Source organism: Crocodylus siamensis, chromosome 2 (assembly GCF_052110815.1).
Source record: "Crocodylus siamensis isolate JL-2025a chromosome 2, ASM5211081v1, whole genome shotgun sequence".
Classification (NCBI taxonomy): Eukaryota; Metazoa; Chordata; order Crocodylia; family Crocodylidae; genus Crocodylus; species Crocodylus siamensis.
In genome coordinates, this window is record NC_143396.1 from 229,912,858 (window position 1) to 229,937,092 (window position 24,235).

Consider the following 24,235-nt stretch of genomic DNA (forward strand, 5'->3'; position numbering starts at 1 on the left):
CACTTGGGCAGTAGGAACCAGCAGCACACTTATAAGATGAGAAACTACCTTCTTGAGAACACAGTGGCAGAAAGAGTTCTTGGAGTCATTATTGACTCCAAGATGAACATGGGCCGACAATGTGAGGTCACGGTCAGTAGGACTAACAGTACCTTGTCATGCATCCACAGATGTATCTCAGGCAGGGCCAAGGAGGTGATCCTCCCCCTCTATGTGACACTGGCCAGGCCACAGCTGGAGTACTGTGTTCAGTTCTGGGCGCTGCACTTCAGGAGGGATGTGGACAGCATTGAGAGCCTCCAGAGGAGGGCCACCCACATGATCCAGGGACAGCAGGACAGACCCTACGAAGAGAGACTACAGGACCTTAACCTGTTCAGCCTTCACAAGAGAAGGCTGAGGGGGGACCTGGTGGCCATCTATAAACTCACTAGGGGGGACCAGCAGGGTTTGGGAGAGACCTTGTTCCCCCTAGCACCCCCCAGGGTAACAAAGAATAACGGCCACAAGTTGTTAGAGAGTAGGTGGTGATTACTCGTACCTTGGGGTCTTTAAGAAGAGGCTTGATATCTACCTGGCTGGGGTCATTTGAGCCCGGTTTTCTCTCCTGCCCAGGGCAGGGGGTTGGACCTGATGATTTACAAGGTCCCTTCCAACCCTAGTTCTATGAATCTATGATGTTTTGTAGCTTTTTAAGGAAAGCTGTTTACTCCTTCCTCGCTCCACAGTAAAGAGTACAGTGCAGTATACAATGGCTCTTGCCCCTTCACAGCCACACTTCTTGTCTCTCACTCAGGTCCATTGTCTCGTCCTACATTTGTTTCTCGTTTTTTTGGTTCTGTTCTTATCATCCTTTTGAGGCCTAGGCCTAGCTGATGCTACAGCATTCTGCTTGCCAAACTTTGGGCACATAGCTTTCTGGCATCAGGAAATCTTTCTATCAGGCTAGCCATACTGTCTCTCTAGAGTGAAAGACAGCTTCAGCTGCCATCTGGGAGTGGACAGTTGTGTAGATACTCCTATGTCTTCTGCTAGGTAGTACTATTTCTTCAGCAGTCTACAGGATGTACTTTGTGCTTTGGTGGCACAGTTGCAGCTGTGGAATGACCAGGAGCACTTTGGGGTGTAGATGGGCATGGTCAGTGGTGGCTGCTGTGTGCTGCCAGAACTTCTGTCAACAGGCCCATACAAGTATAGACAAGACCTGAACTTTCATTGCTGCTTTTTTCAAACTTCCTTACTGGTAGTTTCCTGCTTAACTTTACCTTGTTGTCTTTATGGCTGAGAGAGATCTGATAAAATGCGTGAGCTCAAAAGTATCTTAGTACTGCTGTCATCTTTCTCACTCAGCAATAGAGGACACTTGTTCTGTGGCTGAACAGCTGAGAAGGGGTTGCTCTGAAACCAGTATGTCATCAACATTAACATTAGCAGTTGTTGCAGGCCTCCTGTCTTCTGGCTATTTTTTTTGGATGTCTTCTACAATAATTGAAGATGATAGTTATTTTGAATCCTTTTGCAATTATTGAGTTTGAAATTAGATTTAGGGGATAAAAGTGGGGCAGTTGGCAGCTTTAAAGTCCAGTTGTTGTATTTTGTATTTTGAACTGCGGAGGCACTACTTCCCTTCTAATTTATCACTCCTTTCAGTAACTTCTGTATTTTGAAGTCTTCATTCCCCAGCTAACTTGCTATTTGTTTGAAGAGAGGTACTGGATATAAACTACTTCAAAGTGCATAACTTGTTTGTACTAACAAATATCCACCTTATTAAGCAGATTTTTCTAAGATTTCATTTAGACTTCTTTTGTAACATTTTGGTAGTTACACAGGCTGAAGGTTGGATTGTTTTGAGTTCATTATTGAGCTCCTTTAGTCTTCAACTTGATTCTTTTGAAATCATTATATTATGTGAAACAGGAAAATATTGAAAGAGGGATCTTTGCTGAAGTTGATGCTATGAAATGTCAAAAGTGTTGTTTTAGTTTTCATCTCTTCTTTTTTTTAAATCACCAGAGAAATAAGATATTAACATTTCACAAGTGTTCATACCTTTCAGACTTTTTGTAGACTGAAGAAGACATATCAGCATATACTCTGGTCACATTTTTAAAGCTAACTTACATAAATTTGCTTACATAACTGTATAGGCTAGACATTCTTAAGTGAAAGCTTTGATGCTTGAGCATGCTTCCTTGGCACAAGGCAAAGTCTAATATATTCTGCTCCCTTTAAGAATGTGGGACCCTGATTGTAATTCAGCTGTCTAATGAAGTCAGGGTGTTTTATAAGGAATCTCTTTGGGCCAATAAGTCAAAAAACTGCGTGTTTTCTGTCTTGATTTAAGAGACTCGTGTTGAGCCTTTGCATCTCAACAAGAGTATGGCCATTAGTTTTGGAAGTGGGGTTTTTCTTGGTGGGCGGTCTATTTTTGGCATTTTATCACTTATCAGAGAGATTGGTCTAACTTCAGCTTTTTTGCAGATTTCTCAGGCTCTTTAAAGAAGATTATTTCCATTCTGCGTGTTTGGGATACAGGATCTGCCATTAAAGAGTCCATAACCTAGAAGGATTCATATGGTTCCATTCTATCCCTGTGCTGCTTTGCTTGAAAGACTAATGCTTCTTTCTGTCCTAAAAACCACTGCTTCAGTTTTTAAGTGAAAACTTAAATTCAGGACAAAATAGACAAAATAATCAACTCGATAGATACTTGTTAAGCCATCGAGCTTATGGCTCTTATCTCAGACTTGCTCTTCATTGTTTCTGAGAATATTAAATTAGAATATAAGAAATGGCAGCACTAGTCGTAGGTGTAATGTGTGTCTGACATGTAGTTCTATAAGTAATACCATAACAACTATTGGAAATGAGATAAGAATACTCTAAGGAAAGATGGTCTATGAACTCTAAGTAAAAATGTAAAAGTGCATCTGTATGGGGGAGTGATATCAGTTGTATGTACTGAAATTCATAACAGGAATTAAAGGTTAGGATTCTTAAACTCTCTTATAGTGTGGATGGGGGTTTGTCTCATTTTGTCATGATATTGTCTCCTCCCTACCGTCCTACTGTTGACTAAATAACTTTCCAGTGGTAACTTGCACAATCATTTCCATGAAAAGGTAGTCTGAAGAAAATATTTGATATATGTTAAAGTTGTTAGTTGGAACCATCTGGCTGGATACAAGTCCTACCTGTTTCTTAAGTCTGTCAAGTGTTTCAGGAGACAGTTTTGGAACTGGTGGTTCAGAAATTGAAAGTTCTCAGAGTTGGTTTTAACATACCAGTTGGTAACAAAAAAGCAATACAGTACTGTTCTTGCACTGTATTTAAATCTTGCAAAGGATTTTGAAATACTTTACAGTGGTATCATGCATTCTAGGTACCCAGGAGATTGTTGTTTCTGACTAAAATGTCTTTAAAGTATAGTTCCTGTCCAAGAAATTACGTATAAGCAGTACTTTTTCAAGCAAGAGACCCACTGACAATTCATAGCTTAAGTGTACATATGTTGTCTCTGCAAAATTGTTTGCCATGTGTTGATTAAATCTATGCTAACCCACTGAAAATAATGAGGTAGTAGTACGTGTATTGCACAGCAGAATTTGTCCTGCATAATCCTTATTCTTGATAGCAAAGGGTGCAAAAGAGAGAATTTAGCTTGACGCACACAAGCCAGGTTGAGTTTCCCAAACCAGTATTAGGGAAATTATAATTTTACTTGTGATCTGCTCACTTGATCTGAAAATGATTGGAAGTGGAAACACATGAACATTGTATGTTAACTTAAATTTATACTAATTTTACCTTTAAATAACTGACTGATTGTTTAAGTGTCCTAACTGTGTTTAATATTAGTCCCAGTTTTATTTATAGAAAAAAATAAAAAAATCTTCCCTGCTTTTCTATTAATCTGTTTTTTCACTTGAAAGCCTTTTAAAAAAAGATACAGACTTTTTCTTTTGTAAAGCCAGCTGGTGACTCTGACTTAGGCCAGGTTCAAATAAGGCTGCCACCCTGAAGTCTTGTGGTTGGGAGATTTTTCTTTCTCTTTTTAGATTTGTTTTGTGTTTGGAAAGTAGTGGAGATAGAAACAAGATTCTTTGGCCTCTACTTCCTTTGACTGAAATACTTTACACCATAGTGCTATTTTGATCCATGGGATAGAATTTTTATTATCATTTGAATTAAGGGAATTGGTATAGGAATATGAATATTTAAAACAAATAATCTGGTATTGAACTTCTGATGTTCATATTCAGTTTTTTAAAACATAGTAGATGTGTTCAATTCATTAGAACACTGCTTATTACATATTTCTGGTGTGGGGTAAGGCTTAAGAAGTCATTTGTCCAAAGAACTTGTTTAAATGGGTTTTTCGGCTTTGGTTTTTAGCCTTATCTTTTGACTCTAAATTCCATACTACATGCACTTATCTCCATTTGGGTCATAAGAGAATTCAGTTCTGCTTTCATAATTAGGTATTTGGGGGTACAAAAAAGCATTATCAATGCTAGTTTTGAGGCCTAGCCTCATAACCTAGTTGGTCCTATTAATTTGGTGTATTACACACATACACGTTTGAGTTTGGGGGAGGAAGGGGGAGGATTCCTACATGACCTTCACTTTTCTTGCTAGCGGACCTAGTTTTCTCTTCTTTTTTTTTTAAATGATCTAAAGATTGGTCATAGCAGTATATGGGAGTGTTCGGGCCAGGGGGGACTTGGAGTGTTTTGGGGGTGTATTTGGTAGTTGCTACACTGCAGCGTTCACTGAAACATGAGTAAAAACATTTGCCTGATTCAGCTGTCAGCTTCCTCCACCTGAAATAATTATGTATTTTTTAAGATAAGCCTTCTAAAGCAGAAAACAGACCTCATGCACATTTGAACCAAATAAAGTACAGTGAACTGAAGACGCCCTGCCATCATTTGCTCTACTGTGGAGTCTTAGCATTCCAGGCAGAGGTCTCAGCTGTCCCAGTTTAGGTTACACTATGATAGGATTGGTTGCAGCAATGTACTCCCTCCTCTTTCTGTTAGATTTCAGTGGGGCAAGGCTTGAGGCAGAGATTAAATCTAGAAGCTGTCACCAGGCTTCCCTAGTGCAGCTGGCACCATGGATGTGCTTCAGAGCAGCTTTTGCTAGCTCTGAGGCCCTTCACTCTGCCTCCGCTCTCATTATGTTTCCTCTGAAAAGGTTTTGAGTACAACAATTCAAGAAGAATCCCCTGTCCTAATTTATGCTGCTTTAGTCCCAAGATTTTTACCTCTTGATTGTTGGAAAAGAATCTTTTAAAATTGACCATCCAAAAGGCTAAAAGTTTCTTTGAAAGAGAGAATGAAAAATCAAATAATTTTAATGCATCTCGCAAAATTTTAGTGCTTCATTGAAGAAGCAATTGATAAGGAAACTGGCATATTCAGAGGAAACACAGTAAGATCTGAGTTGTCTGTCATGCCTGTGGGCAGAATTGAAAGTCCACCCTCTGCCTTTTTCCCCAGGGACAGCAACCATGAGTGTCGTGTGTGCAGGGTGACAGTGGTGGGCTTATCAGCTTATGCCAAGCACATCTCCAGCCAGCTACACAAAGACAATGTCTACACCTATGACAGGAAAGAAGAAGGGAAAGAAGAAGATGAAGGAGAATACTTTGACAAGGAACTAATTCAATTAATCAAGCAACGGAAAGAACAGAACCGGTGAGTTTCCTTCTGTCTTAGATGTTGTCTGGTAGAATTACTTTAACCACTGCTCTGGTTATGGAGAAATTTAACTGAGGGGCAAGTGTTTATGGAGTGCAGTATGTGTGCAATCAATATGCTCATCATAAGAGTATTTAAGAGAACAATTCATAAGATATAACTGCAGTGTACAAATGCAAATATTTCCTCCAACATGCTCTCGTAATTAGAGTTAACCATTGTCTTTGGAAGATTAAGCCTAGGCTCCTGCCTTCCTTGCATATGGTGTGAACAGCCTGGCCCCTTCCTCCACTGCATGTGCTGCTTGGGCATCCCATCCTCCTTCTGCTGCATCACTGAAGCTGGAAGAGGTGGGAATGGGGCCGTGCCTAAAGAACCCATTTGCCATGGCAGAAGCAATGGTGGGAGTGGGGGCAGTGGTAGACATGCCAGGAGCCAGCAGGCTGTATGTTAATTGTTCGAGGGCTTTGTTTCCCACAGGTCATCAGTTGGAGAGTACTGATTTATTAATCCTAAAATGAAGCAGAATCGTTTTGGATGACTGTCTTAATGTCATTGTGAATGTATTGAATCTTGAATTAAGTTTTTTGTTTGCTTAACATTAGTTAAAGATAACTTTAGCTGCTCACATGGAAAAGTAATACTGCATAAAGCCTAAGATTTCTGCTTCCACATTTGGCCTGCATTTGAGTACACACTGTTAACATGTTAGAATTGGTCCCTCCCACCCGTATCAGTTTTTTATTTGGAGATAGTATCAGTGAGGCAACATTCCTATGATTTCCTGCTCTAAAACTCATTTTCTTTTACTCTGGAAGCTTATGATTATTTCAGATCTATTCTGTAGTAGGTTGAGGTCAATTATAGGGCTCTTAGAAAAATCTTAGTTATTTGAAGATAATAGAGAAATAATATGAAGTTCAGTCTGTTGACAACCAAGTATTATGTAAGCAGATGCTGAGGTATGAACATTCTCTGGTCTGTCCTTCCAGTAACTTATAAAATCCATTTTCTCTAAAGTCAAGAAAGTCTCTCTAATCTTCTATCAAAGATTCTTTCATTCATACTCTGTTCTTACAGGATAAGTAGCTTTAGTATTGAACTTCCTGACCCTACTCAGCTGCCAGTATTTAACCCTCAATGCGTATGTGATAGAATAGATTCACCAAGTATTGTAGAGTTGGAAGGGATCTTAAGGGTTGTCTGCTCTAACCTACACAAAAGCAGGAGTGCTACTTCTAAATCATCCCAGTCCAATGCTTATTCAGCCTTCTCTTGAAAACCATCCAGTGAAGGAGCTTCTGCAACTTCCCTGGACAATTTATTCCATTGCTTTATTATTCTAGTAAGGAAGGGTTTTTTTGTTAAGATCTGATCTAAATCTACTTTGCTCCCATATGTAGGCATTGCTTTGTACCCTGTCCTCTGTAGGAATGGGGAACTGTTGTTCTCTTTCCTTTATGGCAGCCTTTCAAATATTTGAAAAACTGCTGCATGTCCCTTTATTAAACGCCTTTACACCAAGCTAAACACGTCTGATTCTTTCAACCTTTCCCCATATGGCTTGCTATCCAACCCCTTCTTTCATTTGTTGCCCATGTCTGGACCATCTTTTACTTTTCAACATCCTGCTTAAAGTATGAAGCCCAAAACTGCACACACTACTCCAAATGAGGCCTGACCAGTGCTGACTAGACTTGCACCACCATGTTTTACACCTATTAGTTTTGCTGATGTAACCCAAAACTTCATTTGCTGTTTTTTCCCCTGCAACTGCTTCACACAGAAACCCAAATGCCTTAGCAAAGCTTCTATCCATCTGGTTATTTCGCATTTTGAATTTTTGCTTTTGATTATTCTGCTCTGTGTATAATACCTTACATTTGTCTGCATTGAATTTCATACTTTCGTCCCTCACTCAGCTTCCTAAACTGTCAAGATTCTTCTGAATTCTACTCCTATCCTTCAAAGTGTTTGCAATTCTGCCTAGTTTTGTATCCTCTGCAGACTTGATCAGGAGGTTCCCTGTTCTGGCATCCAAATCATTAGTAAGCTTATTAACTAGAACTAAAGCAAAGACAGACCCCTGTGTAGCTCTACTCAGAGCCTCTACCCATTCTGTTTAATAGAGATATAATAATAGTCAATTTATAATTACCTGTTGTATATGACTTTTGGGCCAATTATGTGTCCATCTTGTAGTAATTTTATCCAGAGCAGATTCCCCCAATTTACCTGTGAGAATATACTGTTCACTGCATTCCCTTCATCTACCCAACTAGTTACTTTGTCAAAAAAGGAGGTCAGATTGATTTGACTTGACTTGTTCTTAACAAACCCATGGTGGCTGCTTGTGATTTGTCTTTCTTCCTCCAGATGTTTACAAATTAATTTATTTTGTAAATTGTTCCAGTGATTTCCCAGGTGTTGAAGTAAGATGGATCAATCTATAATGCTCCAGGTCCTTCTTTTTCCTTTTGTTTAATTTTTCTTTCAGTAACATAGCCACAAAACTGTATCAAAAACATATATGGGAACCATATAATAAAAATACATTTTGGGGTACAATTTGTGATAATCTATGCACTGCGTTTACCTGAATCCAAGGCTACTTTGAATTCAAGACAATCTCTCAATAATTAGATTCTACATATGGAAAACTATAAATTTGTTATAATTTCCCATGTAGAGAATCTGATTATTGAAGGATCATATTAAATTTGTTCTCCCTACTGTTGTAATAGGGAAACCAGCGGCATGGAGGTATGCCTGGGGAGGGGAGGGCAGCATGCCCTCCCTGTGCCTGCCTAAGGCACCCTGTGGTGCCTTAGCCCCTGTTCTTCTGCAGCCTCTGTTTCCCCCCTCACTGCCTCCTGCAGCTTCTGCCAGTTCCTGCATCCTCTGTGCCCCTTACCCGTTGCTGTCACATACAGTTCTGGTTCCATTCCTCCTGGGGCACAGAGCACATGGAAGCTCTGGCCCCTGCCCAGCCGCAGAGCAGCAGCTGACTCTGGCTGCGGTTCAGGCATGGAGCTTTGGAATCGAAGCCACAGCAGCTGCCTGTCGTGTCCCATCCTCCCCCCACCCCTCCCCCCCGTTGTATTTGAATCAAAGATGATGGGCTTTTTCTTTCCACCCCTCCCAATTTGAATGGGGAAGAAAACCTTTTCTTAGATTCAAGTAAACATGGTGAATGTTTTAAGGACTTCCTTAAAATCATTGTGTGATAATGCCCTGGCCCCAGGTGTGGCCTGGGTGTATCCTTGAGATGCGCTCCCAGGGTGCTTCCATACTTTGGTGTTCCCTTCTGCCCCAAATCAGTCTTTACTGTCTGCTGCTTGACCACTGAGAACCAGCTGAAATGCACCAGAAGCCAACTCCTTGGCCTGTGGTGTTTCAGCCCTACCGCTCTCACTCAGGGTTTTGCCAGCAAGACGGATCACATCTTTGTCTGGTCAAGTTCTCGGAAAAAATGGATCCCCTTTCCCATGGGAACAGCAAGCCCTGTATTGGTCAGATATCCTGGGTTCACAAGTATCATTGACAATAAGTGGGTTAAAAGGGATAACAAAGAACAAATATAAGAAATAAATAAGACCTAGCATAAGAAATCAGTAACCATATGTTGAAATACAGACAAATACAAGAGTAAACAAACCAAAGAATAATTGTTCTTACCCTGTACCTTAAATCCAAGGACATGGTCTCTACCCAGCTCACTAGCTGGGGGCCTCCAGCATTTACCTGTCTGGGAAAAACTGATGACCAAACAGTGTGCCCTTGCAGCAGACTTAAATACAGTTGTTTATCTGGCCATTAACTTACGTCACTGCTTCATTTCTAGGGAGACTCGCACTATGCCAGTAACTTAATGATGCCCCTGTGTCATGTCCTATCCCTGCCCAGTCCCCTAAAGGTACATGTTTACCAGATCATAAATCCTTCCTTATCCAATTAAGTCCAGGAGCATATATGCATTTTTTCAGCTATGGTGATTTACTAATCCAGTATCTGTCCGTCTTGTCATTTCCCCTCAGTGGGAAATTTCTCCCTGTATTTTGGTGTTTCTTCTTTAAAGTATAAATTCATCCTTGTCTGGTAGGGACTATATAAAAGCAAATAACTCTTGTCAAATAAATGCTAATTCTCAGCTATTGTCTTTTCTAAGTGTGAACAGTTGAGGGTTGCTGGAATTAATCACTACCTTTCTAAAACAACATTGGCTGTGATATAGAGATATATCAAAGTTGCATCTAATACTTTAACACATACAGATACGAGGACAATAGAACTGAACACAGCTTCACACTAGCTTCTGAGTGTTCAGTACTGAAATCTTTAGGTTTTAGTTTATGTAGCTGTGGGGACTTTTTTTTTTAGTGCAGGGTTCATTGAGAGAGAGAGGCTTTGAATAAAATAGCCTTAGCTGAGAATAAAATCAAAGTGTGTCCTTTCAGTCTCAGTTGCCAAATGAGTAAAATAGATTTTGTGTTTAGATTGTATTGAAAAATATCTGAACTTCACATATGGGTTTGTTGCATATACACTGTTTGAGTTGAAAATAAATATTTGTATTGCAAAATAATTATGCCGTTTACCTTATTTTCCTTTAACTGTCTTAGAGCTGACATTGACTTCATTCATAAGCTTTTAATTTATAATAGGAGTATAGGGTGACAGATCATCTAGGACCACTGACTTTAAGCAAGGTATTACAAATGCATTACTTTCTATATCAGCCCATGAAGTGTCTTGTGAGGGATTGTACAACATTGCTACAATTCTAAGAAACTGGCAGCTGTCCTTTCAGTCTGTCTGCCCATGGGACCATTCCTGTGGGGCTCCTCAGGGGTATGGAAATTTGACAGTGATGGACTGGGGGCAGTTAGCACTGTTACGGGGCCTCCCCCCCAATTTCCAAACCCCAGGGGCCAGGTAACATGGTTGGGGGGATGGGCCTGATTGGGCACACATGAGTCTGAGCTGGGCCAAGCTAGTGGGCCTAATGCAGCACACAGATTGACTTCACACCACTCATCTGGCCCACAAGGCCAAACGGGCACTACTGGTAAGTTTTAAATGTTGATTTACTTGTTTTCCTCCTGCACCTTTTTTCCCTCCACCTTCTGCCCTTCTCTGGAATTAGGCTTCTTCTCCAAGTTCTCTTACCTTTGAGTTGAATGGCTGTAAGGTTTTGTTCACCAACTCCCCTAGAACCTAGTTTAGTTTTCCTTAAGCTAGGCAGACAATACCCAGAAATGCTTTTTCTTGTTTTCATCAACCAGTTTTCATTTCACCACTTTTCATTTGGTTTGCTGTCAAGAGGTCTGATCACATCTTAATAGCAAGCCTCTTATCCATGATATCTGCCTGTTACCAAAGAATCCACTACCTGTTTCTGCTTGTCCATGTAGGTACTATTGATACTGCCAGGACAAGCAGTAATGAATAGTGGTCTGAGGGACAGATGGCCCCCAGCAGTTGCTTACCAATATCTTGAATACAGGCTCCAAGAAGCACAACTCATAAAGTTCAAGATCTAGTTGACAAATTGGTGCCTCCATCCTCCTCAGGACAGAGTCCACAATCACCAGCCACCTTCTTGGTGGGGTGGTCCTGGAACCTCCCTCCCCAAGTCGATTCATTTCTTGCCTTCTGGTCTACAGAGTCTGTTTCATTTTTGCCATCAGTTTCTCCTCTGCTGCCTATTCTCCAGCTGTTCCAATGTAGAGCATCTGAAAGTGGCTGCTTGCCTGAATTTGCATTGTGGATTCTGGGGGCTCTTTCGTATGGCAGTAACACGCTGCTGCTTCTCTTTGTTCTTTTACAGCTCCTGCACCAGTTTCTCATGCTTCTGATTGAGGAAGTCCTTTATATTTTCCTCTGATACTGTACAGCAGAGATATTTGTACTTCCAGCCCTTGAACCTTTTCCTCTAAGATTGACAACAGCTTGTAGCTGGTGCAGATGAAGTCATGTTGTCTCTCAGGGAAGAATGTAAACATGGTGTGTCTCATGCAAATGACAATTGCCAATTTATTATCTATTTTGTCCCCTTACTCCTTGGCATATGGGCAGTGAGAAGGGAAAAAAGAAAAAACACAACCTCCTGTTTACTTCTGGCTCCTGTTGCAGGATCTTTCCTTGGTCGGGCTTACAACAGATCACGAATAGGCGGGAAAACGGTGAACAGGCTTGGTAGCTTTTATTAATGACTATCAACGTAGCCGCACAGCGGCTAGAACTCACCACGCCTCACGCGCCCTAATGGTGCGCGAGACTGATGAACCTGGCTGGTGAGTGGTTTCTGGGGTTTCAGGTCACCGGGATCAGGCGGGTCTCTGCGTCCTCCTTCGGTTGGCTGCTCCGAAGGCCGAGCCGTGTCCGTATTAATCTGCCGTGAATCGTTCCGAGTCCGTTGGACGCAGAAAGGACCCTGACGATCGGGTGCAGGCTCCTTTTTATAGCTTAGGTGACGTGCAGTGGTGCGATTGCGTGAGGCACCTTTCAATAGGCCCATGGCACTGACTGACTGACGCTGGACTCCGCCTTGTAGAAAGTTCTAGCTACCACTTATCTCTTACATTGATGGCAGAAAAACAACTATGGTCTGCCTAGCAACTGTTACAGAACTCTGTGTAACTTTTTCTGATTGGCGAACATGGCCACTTAACAAACAGTGATCACAACATGCCCCCCTGGCCATGTGAACCAAAAAGCTTACAACAAATACCAAAACAGACTTAACACGTTTGATCTCTGCTAGGGAGGTTACAAACAAACGAATGGTGCGGCGTAATACCAACTGTAATGAGTTAAGTGAATAAATTCAATCAAGTAAACCAAGGTTTGATTAGGCTACCAGGTCAATATTACAGTACACTTTGTATTTCGGGGCAAGTGTCATTCGTTTGAGGAAGGCACTCATAGTAGGTAACCTGCATAGCCGAGGTAATTTGACGACGAATGCAATGAATGATCAAACCAACACAACAGGATGCTATCAATACAACAATTAGAACGGTAAATAGGGGAGTTAGTAGATTTGCCAACCATGGTGAAAGCCAGAGGTTAAATGCGGGTTGAAACGTTTCAGCTAGCCAATTAAAGGGGGTCTGGACAATTGTACACGTATCCTCAGCTACCTTTCGGATTTGATTGATGGCTCTGAGGCATTATAGATAACGAGACAACAGGTCTCGTCTGGCACAGTGAGGTTAAGCACTGCGCAGAACCCACCTTCTTTGGCCAACATGAAATCCAACACAAGGCGGTTTTGGAAGGCAACCTTAGAAGTATCCTGCAACTGCCGGTTGAATACTTCCAAAGCGTCCGCCGTACTATTGGCCAGTCTGGCTAGCAATTCCAGAGTTTGCAGCTGCTGGATGGCCAATGCCGAGGCAGATGCTCCAGTAACAAACATGCCATACAGGGTCTACCCAGTGGTGAACTTCCTGCGCTCAGTTTCAGTCATATTAGACCAGAATTTCAACTCCCCCATGACACCTGTAATTTGTTCATTGGGGATCACATTGCGGGTGCTCCGGACATGGCTGGAAAACGTAAGCGGGGCAGTCCAGTGGGTAACATTGGAAAACTCATAGGGGCATAGCGTGACTTGGACCAAAATACAACACACATTGAAATGATAGGGAAAGTGACTGTACAGAACGGCTTGGGTTGAGTTTTCGTCTTGTTGATAATAGAACATAGTATCGTGGGGAGGTGGGATCAGTGCTATTGGTGGGGGGTGTCTAGTGTTAAAGAGGGCTAATAACGATTTTAGATGTGGGCTAAAGCGTCTGGTAATGAGTTTGAATGCAGCGCGATGAGCAGGTGGACCAAAGTGACTGCCCATCGTTATAAATGCTTTTACGGGGAATAGGCGAAATACTTCAGCATCCTCAAAAGACCTCCTCGCCATGGAGGTTCTAAAAGTGCACGGAGTAGTATGACATCCTGGCCAATAGCACGGGGTGCCCGGAGTGGAAAATTTAATTTTCACCGTTCGTAAGACGGTTTGAGGGAGTGGGGGAATGGGGAGAGTAACATTGTCGGGGTCGGGCACAATGGAGCGTGGTCCGTGGGTGAAATTGAAACAATCCTGTGGGATACCTTGTACAGTACAATTGATTGGGGATGTGCCATTCCATTCTCACGTGTAAGCGAGGATTTGAATGGAACAACTCGTGTTGCAGGCTAAGTAGCGAATGGTTTCGTTACGGGGGGATGCACATACAAAACTTAGAAATAAATCCGAGTAATTATCAGGGGTGACAGCTATGCGAAAGGGACTGTCTGCAGCAGAGGTAGGTGTACGTCCACAAACTGAACCTGATGTGTGCCCAGTAAGCAGCATCCACTCTCGCGAGGTACAGAGAAACAGGTTGTCTGCGATGGACGATGGGGATGTAATGAGAGTCTGCTTCGTGTGTCCGGTGATGCCGTGTTGTAAGACGCACATCAAAATGATACCTGCTGATAGTGAAAGGTAAATCAGAAAAATTAGCCAAAGCTTTTGCTGTCGGCGGGATGGGTGTACAGCTGCTATTGGTTCTTTCGACCTTCCCACAAGCCTCTCCCATAATCCTGCAAATGACAAGGGTGACACCCGCCGGTCTCGTGGCAATGGCGTGGTGGTCTGGCGAAGGAGGGGTTCAGTGTCAGCTCTTTTATCTTGTCGACCGAACATCTTGGAAGGTCACTTGATATGTAAAATAATTAGATGTTAGTTCAATAAATCACTACGCGGTTTTAACCAATTGAGATGAACTAAGTGCTCGCGGTCATCGGATGAATCGACCAGACGAAGCTTGTAAGTATGGGCTAGGGCTGTAGCTTTGATAATCTCGCCTGGGAACACGGGTGGATATTTGGTGGGCGTTGGAGCGGGAAAGGCAACCCATACGAGGTCTCCGGGTTTAAAGTTCGGTTGCCATCCTCTTTGAGTTTGGAGGGTACGTGCGTGAAGCTGTGATCCGCCGCTTGGGTAAGGAGAGATAAACAGCTCCTGTGAGGGCATTGACGAATGGCTGCGAATGTGGGGCGTGAATGGGTTGAGGTCCCTCGTGGACTTGGTGTGGCTTTTCATGTACTGCACCAGCAACTAAGGCTGAAAGGGAGACTGAGAACACGCCGTGGCCTGTTTCCAGGACAGTCGAACCGGGAAGGAGTCCCAAGCTGAAACTTCCATGCGTAACAAGACTGGCTTCTTGCTGGCTGAGTGTCTCATGGTCACATTCCAACACTAATCGTCCGAGCCACTGTGCTGGGGTTTCATTTTCTTGTCTTGCCGTCCTGTTAATAAGCTCGTTCATCTTGCCACCGTCGCGATCTCGGGTGGTCCGCTCAGTAGTGAGATTCCCATCTCCGTCTTGCCAAGTCTTTACTATCTCGACAGGCTGGGCTTGGAGTGGAGGGATCGGCAAGGGGCCGGGCGTTGGTGGAGTGGTGCCCATAGGAGGTGTTGCTTGGGCCCTGCCTCCTGGGTCAGGGAGGGGCGGGTAAAGCGGTGTCACCACCAAAGGCGGGCGCCTTTCCTTCTGGATAAGGTGGTAGGGGCAGAGTAGTAGGCAGTGCCTGCTGTGGCAGGTAACGGCTCAAAGACATTGCGCTCATGGCTGCCACCAGAGGGAGGGTCATTTCTTCCCGCTGCGCAGCTGATGGTGATCAGCGCCATTTCATAATCATTAAGGCGCCCAAGCGTGGCCACAAAACCCTCTAAACACACACGCAAGCACTCCGCTTTCTTCCCCTTTTTCTTATCGTTTATTGTCCCAACAGCGGTGAAGACTCCCCGTAACCTCCAGTGACTTGCGCCGCTGGGGATAACAAACTGCGAAAGGTTCACCCCCTCTGTACAGCGCTTCTCGCCTGTCAGAGCCACTATCTTTTTCGTGAAAGCGTCCCAATCCTGAGAGGGGTCAGTATCTTGCTGGTCACCCGAGGGAAGCTCTTTGGCTATCACTACACAAGCATCAGGGGCATCTTGGTTTGACGGGACAGCGAATAACACACTTGAGTCCCTCAGCACACCCCCTAGTGCTCGGCCCGTTAAGCGAACTTCCCGGGGCGCCGGGGTTCGGACTGATGCCACACACAGAATGGCTGGGTGCCATCGTTATCCACGTGGCTGGGGGCCTGGTGAAACTGTAAATGACCGCACAGTTCATCAGAGCTTCTGGTCGTCCGATGGCCAGATGCCCAAGGACAAACCTGACACCGTGACTTGTCGTCCCTATCATGATCTGCAGCCGACCATCCTGTTCGTGACGCCATGTTGCAGGATCTTTCCTTGGTCACGCTTACGACAGATCACAAATAGGCGGGAGAATGGTGAACAGGCTTGGTAGCTTTTATTAATGACTATCAACGTAGCCGCACAGCGGCTAGAACTCACCACGCCTCACGCGCCCTAATGGTGCGTGAGACCGATGAACCTGGCTGGTGAGTGTTTTCTGGGGTTTCAGGTCACCAGGATCAGGCAGGTCTCTGCGTCCTCCTTCGGTTGGCTGCTCCGAAGGCCGAGCCGTGTCCGTATTAATCTGCCGTGAATCGTTCCGAGTCCGTTGGACGCAGAAAGGACCCTGACGATCGGGTGCAGGCTCCTTTTTATAGCTTAGGTGACGTGCAGTGGTGTGATTGCATGAGGCACCTTTCAATAGGCCCATGGGACTGACTGACTGACGCTGGACTCTGCCTTGTAGAAAGTTCTAGCTACCGCTTATCTCTTACATTGATGGCAGAAAAACAACTATGGTCTGCCTAGCAACTGTTACAGAACTCTGTGTAACTTTTTCTGATTGGCGAACATGGCCACTTAACAAACAGTGATCACAACAGCTCCCTCTTTAGATAGTCCTGCAGTCCATTTTGTTTCTCTTACGTTTGCAAGAGGCTGCCTTTTATTAACCTTCTAGGCCTGAGCCTGCCTGGTTCACACCTGACCTCAGTCAGCTGCACAAGCCCCACTCCGTACACAGCTGCAAACGTATAGTTAGACAGGGCTACAAAACAGACTAGATGAGCACACTGTCACCACAAAAAACACAGTCTATAAGCTAGTCTTATAGTGAGCTGTTCCTTCACTCTGCAGTTCTTAGGCAAACTATATTTGTTTACTCTTCACTGTATTTTTAACTTCCTGCCAAGCTTGAATATTATGCAAAGAGCAATAGATATATGCTTGAGAAAAAACCTTTCTGTAGCAATTGCAAAATATCATGGGCAGTTTGCTATATGGCCCAAACTAGAAAAATTGTTAGTTTCTTATGTTTGAACTAAAGTTTGCATTCATCTTTAATCCCTAAATATCCTTTTAAAAGTTCTAGAAATCACTATGTTGCGTTCTTTCTCCAACAATTAGTCTTGATTAAAGCTATTAATCTAGTTTTTCTTCTGTTCTTTATCAGTTCATCAGGATTAGTAATATATAGCACCTAATAGATAGATACCCTTTCAGGTCAATCCTTCATTAATTCAGTTTTTCTTCCCTAACATGGTGTTTTCAAATGCCTCAATAATGCTTTAGGAGGTATGTGGGAGGGAAAGGGAGGATATACAACGCAGAGTCACTTCTGCTTTGCTCATAACTTCTACAGTCCAATCATTAGCAAACTGAAATGAAGTGTTTTTTCTCCTTTGCTCTTAGACTTCCCTGTGTAGCAAAGGTAAACATCTAACCAATTTAGCAATCTAAGTTATCTCTTTTTAAACTTTAGTAAAAAGGTTCTATGTGTGATATAATGACTTGACTTAACTATAAGTGCAAGTAAATCTTTTCTTTACTGTTTTGGTAACTTCTTTAAAGCATCTTTTGTGAAATTCTACTTGTCCAGAGCAAATCCATCGTTTTTAATAAAGGAAACAAATATCAGGATGGGGAGTATTTGATCACAATAGCCAAGGTATAATAGTGTATTTTGCATGCAAGCTGGTAAATGTTCATGATGGCTTTTAAAACTAAAAAATATCAACTTTGTTTTTATGAGAATGGAAAAGCTAATTTGTCACTTAGTAATCTGGAACCTGAGTTTTGAGTGAAAGTAGGTTCTTCAGTTTTCTCCACTGTGCTTGCTCCACAAGCTTGGTGAGAGTCAGTAAGGAGGAAAAATGAACCTACTAACTAAACTGATAGTTCCATTTGCTGTATATAAAATAGGGTGGGGTAGGACTCTGTTTGATTTCAGTAGAAGAGAATTAATGCTGGATTGTGGTAGTTTGCAGAAATTAAGCTAGTATTTTTTTTTCTTTAGGCATATATGTATGCTTTGGGATTTAAGGCTTTTAAAAAAACATGTAGCTCCTATGATAATAAAGCAACTGTTCAGATTTTGGTGACCTACAGTTATTCAGTTTCTTCTGGGAAAATTTGTGCTTTTCTAGGAGAAACCACAACTAAACAAGTGTTGAGGATTTTTCTCCCAGAGCAAAAATAGCCACTCCAGGAAGAAAATAACCTGGGTTAAATCACTCCCAGGAGAGTTTATCTTGATAAAGCAAATGTTCTGAGAAAGCAAATTTACCCTTCTGAGAGAAGTCCTAGTACAGTCCTCCAGCATCCCAAGGGGCTTCTTCCTTCTCCTTGACAAGAGACAGCATGTTGCTTGGGTTGCATTCTACTACTGCAGCTGAGCAGGGAGCAGAAACTTCCCCTTCACAGTTCCACATTGTGTTGCAGGGAGATACAAGCTGACCCTGAACAGCAGTGTGAGTTGGCCAGTCAGGGCTGCACTGTCCACTGCTATCTTCTGTTGCCAGGCAGACAAAGGGAGCCTACAGAGCATGCTGATTTGTGTGCACAGGGTTCCTCTTGCTGCTAGCATCAGCACTGCAAGCTCTGTGTTCTTCAAGGGCTCAGAATTTGAATGTCTGTCCAAGCATTTCTGGGTAAATTTTTGTTTGTTTGTTTGTTTGTTTTTAAACCAGTGGAACAAACCCAGGATGCAGGTTACTTGAATGTGCCATATGTAGCCCTTGAAAGCTAAGTAATGCAGATGTGAAATGGTAGTTCTGACATGTGAATTGGTTCCATTCACCTCAGTGCTGTTTGACCATAACATCCATTAAGAATGATTTTTAAAATGGTAAAATAATTACTCTATTTTGCAAATACCTTTATCTATCATTGTTGCATTTTTTTTATCAAACAAATATACATTTTTATACAGATTTATTTTTAAAAAATCAATACAAATAACACTGGGGTTGGAAATGTGTGGCTACAGGGCCTGGTCCAGGAGCAGGACAGAGCCACAGGCAGCTTGGAGTGGGGGATGAGAGCCAGCTCCCTGCCTCTGCAGGCACTCCCTGGAGGGATCAGGCTCCATGGGCAGCATGTCAGAGAGGCATGGCGGGGGGACAGGTCTCTCCTTCCCCAGATTTGTGCACCCACAGTGAAGCATGGGGCTGCAACCTGGCTGACCTGGCACTGAGCCACCTTTGCAGCCCACTGGGTGGGACCCAGTGCAGGAGGGTAGAGCAGGGCAGTGAGACTGACTGATGTTGCTGCTGCTGCCAAGATCCCCCTGCCAGCTGCACTGTCATGGAGTAACGCTACGCTGCCAGCAGCACCAGTAGTAACAAACTGGGGGGGGCAGAAGGCTGCACTGCCCTTGTTTCCTGCCACCCTCCTGAACCAGGGTCCCACTTGCTGAGCCGTGGAGGCAGCCCCATGCCCTGCTGTAGGTGCACACACCTGGTGGGGGGGGGGGCACATGCCTTCCTATACCCGCTTCAACACGTTGCCTGTAGCGTCACCTATGGTCAGGTATCCCCCCTGCCCCATACACACTTCTCCTGCCCCAAACACTGGGGGGCAGGGGTTGGGGAGCAACAAGTCAGGAGTAAGGGACCCTAGCAGGGCTGGAGGGGGTAGAGGCTGTGGGTTGGGAGTTAGGGACACTGGGAGGGCTGGGGTCTGCAAGTCGGGAGTGGGGGGGACCAACATAGGAGTGGGGGGGTCAGCCTCAGCTGGACCTATGCCTTGGTGAGTGAAGGGGGCAGGGGGAGCTCTGATTTTCTGTGATAGATAACCCAAAATCAAATGCCAAAATTTATTATAATAAAATAAATTCTAAATACCTATGATTGAGGCACTGGTAGGCTTCTAAATTGCTTTAAAATTGTAAATATATTAATGAAACAGTGCTCAACTGATACCTATATATGTAGTGGAGTTTCATTTTAATCATGGAAAAACATGGATTTTGGGGGTTTTAATCAGAATTTGGTGTGGTGTTTAAATCAGAGAATTTTGGATTTTTAAACAGAGAAAACCAGGATCCCTATTATCACTTACTCAGAACATCTTAAACTTGTTAAGAAAAATGAATAATTTTCATCTCCATCTCTTCATTGATTAATTGAGGTAGGAGTGGGCCAGCAAGGTTATGTGGATTGCATAATGGCACATCTGTCTGATTTAAAAAACAAGCAAAGCTCTGTCGACACCCCCTTCCCCTCCACTCCCCCTGCTGCAACAGTCTTGAGTGGGTTTAACAAGAGTCCTCAGTCAGCTGGCTGTGCTGGGGTGAGGGTCCTGCGTCCCTGTGTCTCCAGTAATTTGGTGTTTCCTGGATTCGGAGAGAGAGAGATGGACGACTGATGTTTTTCACTGTCTTTTTATATTTCCTGGTGTGATGTCACTGTAGGTTAGGTGGTTGCTACCCTACTTTATCTTTCTAGGCAGTTTTATTTTTCTAAGCAATATTTACGTTTGTATGCCAATTTTTTTATGCCAACTTTAGATGCTACAAATCTGTTTTGCTCCTTATTTCTAAAGTTATTTTCTTGTTTTGCCTTTAATTGGACTTTTTGCTTTGATTTGTTGCTCTGCTAGTTGGGGTTATTCCCATTCACCCAAAAGGATTCTGGGAGTCTTGCCACTTATGAGAAACAGTTATACCAGCCTGTATTTTCCTCTCTACAGCTGTGTCCCTTCTCAAAAGGAGTTGCCAGTGTTTTCATTCTGCGTAGGAGTTACAAAAAAAAAAAAAAAGATTAAAATAAATCTCACAGTTTGTAAGTAGGCATTAGTGATTGAAAGGAAAATAGGTAAGTTGTAAAAGTGATAGAGACATTTTGCTCTAGGGGTCAGAGCAAATACGTAGCCACATCCAGACTTGATCCTTCAATGTGGCCTAACCTTACTATCTTCCACAGTTGCTGTATTCCTGTTAGGCAGTTGTGATTGTGGTATTGCCTGTTAGGCTGCTATTTAACTTTCATTATATAGAAATTTAATTTTCAACAACTCCAGATTTTGAATGATTTTATTAGCTTGTGGGTGCTTCTGCAAAGATCGCTAATGAACGCTAAAACAAACCTTTATTTCTTTATGCCCTATAGGCAAATTGAAACTTGCTGTGCAAACCAAGATATAGAACCCGATGACAGGAGACCACAAAGAAGGAGTAACGAAAGAGCTACTTACGAAGACAGAGAAGATTATGATCAGTCATCGTGGCACCATCATGGCCCCTCACAGAACAACTGGAAATGGAAAGTTGATGACTTCATTAATCCTAGACAAAGCAAATTCCCTCAGTCTGTTAGGAACCTTAATACAAACAGGCACCCTAGTAGTCTAAGAGGGCGCTCTGGATGGCACCAAAATAGTTCCGGAGGCCCTTCTAATTGGCATCATGGCCATGGGAATTCTGGAAGTGTTTGGCATGCAGGAGGAAGCACATCGAACTGGCATGGTGCTCCAGGAAGAAATTCCAACTGGCATTCTGAAGGAGCAGGTGGTTTTTCAACTTGGCATTCTAACAATTGTGGAGGAAACTGGAAATCTAATTCTCATGGTGGAAATAGCTGGAATTTTGGTGGCTCAGGGGATAAATATGCATTAGGAAGAAACAGGCCTGCAAATACTAGCTCCAAGCCAGAAGATGTAAGCATTACCTGGAAAACCCCAAATAAATATACCCCCAAAAAGTACACATGGCTTTCACAGAAAAATGACAGCACTGGCAATGTGTTGCCCTGTGGTGGTTCAGCAGATAATAGGAGTAATTCATTGGATTTTACTAGTGATGCACTCTCTGAAGGAAGTTTACTGGATTTTGCAATGTCTGAGCAACCTGAGAGCAAAATTTCCAAGATCAGTGGCAAAAGTAGTAGCCCTTCCAGAGATAAAATGCATCGTTGGTCTCCTTATCCTTCGCAGAAAGCTGTAGATCAGCAGCCAGGGCCTGAAGACAGTGTTTCTAAAACCTTAGAGAAAACAGAAACAGTATGTACACCTCTATTTGAGCCACCCATGAAAATGAAGGATTGTGAAAATAATGTAGCTAGGCTGAAAAAATGGGCAGAGTCTTCTTGTTATAAAGCTACCTCTGATCATCTTAATACTCACAAAATGCTGACAGACTCTACCAGTGAAGGAAGACCTGATCAGGATGATGGCAAAAGTAACAGGATGCCATCACTGAAATCCCCTCTCCTGAATCTTCCAGGCCTTAAGTCCATTTTACAAAATCAAGACCCAAAGACGCAAAATCTATTGAAAAATGTCAGAATTCTCTTATCACGCACTGGAGAATGTGAGAATCATCTGAATGCACTCAACTTGGAAACTAACTGCTCCTCCTCTTATACGTCCAAGCTGCATAGTATGTGTACTCATAGCTTAAAAAGCAACAGAGATGTGCTTGACGGTGATCAGAATGAGCCTATTAATAATCATAGTGAAAAACAGCAAAAAACTAAAGAAGATGTGCGATCCAATCATTCTTTGCCAAATTCTTTAAGCTCCTACAAAGATACAGAGATCAAACAAAATGATGATCAAAACACAGAAGGAATTTCAAAAACTGATAAATCTACTTTAGATGAGGTGAGTGATGAGGAGCCAGCAGGGAGTGAAAAGTCTGAATTAAGAATTGAAAAGTTTGATGTTTGTTTACCAGGTGACCTTGTGGAGTATGAACATGCTGGTGCTAGAAAGAAAAATGACACAGGAGCATTAAGTAAATCTCCAAATTCAGATATTGTCACTGATGATCAGAAAGGTTCTGAATTTCAAATGGAAAGTGCAGTGTCTCCATCAGGCCCTAACCACCACTTGGATTTGGATTTGAAAGCCTCTCATGGCGGTGAAGGTGATGAGCATCCTATTAAGTCAAGTGAGCATTTTGAAATGGAAAGCTTTGAAAACCATTCAGATCATGAATTTCAAAAAGGAGGCAACCAGTCTTCAGGCCCCCTGCTTCCTGACTTAAGCAAACTTGGCCTCCCTGCTTCCCTTCAAAGAGACCTGACCAGACACATTACTTTGAAGAGCAAAAGTGGGGGACATCTTCCTGAACCCAATCTCAACAGTGCACGTCGCATTCGAAATGTCAGTGGTCATAGAAAGAGTGAAACTGAGAAGGAGTCTGGACTTAAACCAACCTTGAGGCAGATTCTTAGTGCATCCCGAAGACACGTAAACTGGGAGCAAGTCATTCAGCAGGTAACCAAGAAGAAACAAGAACTTGGCAAGGGTTTACCAAGGTTTGTAGCCTTTCTTCACCTTTTCAAATATATATATTCTCATACCAAGTCTTAATGACTCACTAAAGTCCAGTTACTAAATTCCAAAGATTAAAGTTGGAAAACAGCAGAAATGAATTCTGCCATACCATATTTTCTTTTACAGACAGAATATATACACACTTTTATTAACACACACTAGTAAACTGATTTTTGAAACAGTGAATGGCTTTAGTCTATTAATGAAGACTTATTCCTGCTACTTCAAACAAGATTTCTACAAGTTTGTGACAGTGTTGCTGAATATTGGATATGTATGACATTTGTAACTTTTGATTGCTTTAAAGTTCTTTTAACTTGGGTAGTATATAGCTATAATTTGAACTGTACTTTTATTAAAATTGTTTAGTTAACTTGTAGGTTTTTGGCATGCATTCAAATTATGAGGACCGTTTTGTTTTTACAGGCAAGTTTAATGCTTCCTTTTGCTTTAATAGTCGACTTCTATTTTACGTGTGGGCAGTTTTTACAGGATTTCTAGATAAACTAATTCTAAAACATATACCAAAGCTTTTTCTTAACCTTTATGTGGACACTAGTATTAAATGTCACTTGAGACTGCAACATCTTACAGTCTCTCCAACCTTGGTGGAAATAATCGTGTAATGGCTATCTGTTTGAAAACCATATAAGGCAGGGGTTGGCAACGTCTGGCATGTGTGCCAGAGTGTGGTACACAAAGACATTTTGCTTGGGATGTGTGCCTTAGGGCAGACATTGGGAAGGGGTTGGAGCTGCTCAGCCCCAGCAAGGATCAGGCTATTCAAAACTCCCCTACCATTTGCCCCCAAGCATGTGTACACCCACTGCCAGCAACAAGCCAGGCTGGGCTCCGGGTAGGCCCCTGCCACCCTCTAAGGAGCCCAGGCTACGTACAGCAGGGAGGCTTCAAGCCACTGCACCAAGGTCTGTGGAGCCCTGGTCTGACTGGTTACTGGTGGCGGGTGCACACGTGCCTCCAGGTGGAGGGTGGGGCCCTTAGCAGCTTT

The 24,235-nt window shown here is 42.9% G+C and overlaps 1 protein-coding gene across 2 annotated transcripts in view; it reads left to right on the forward strand.

Annotated features, from left to right (window-relative positions):
- The window catches only part of ZNF106 (zinc finger protein 106), a 65,166-nt gene that overhangs the window by 13,880 nt on the left and 27,051 nt on the right, over positions 1-24,235 (forward strand). For both annotated transcript variants that reach the window (XM_090033347.1, XM_090033346.1), the window contains exons 4-5: positions 5,508-5,705; positions 21,057-23,207. In XM_090033347.1, the coding sequence (XP_089889473.1) occupies positions 5,508-5,705; positions 21,057-23,207 (2,349 nt within the window). The remainder of the gene's footprint in view (positions 1-5,507; positions 5,706-21,056; positions 23,208-24,235) is intronic.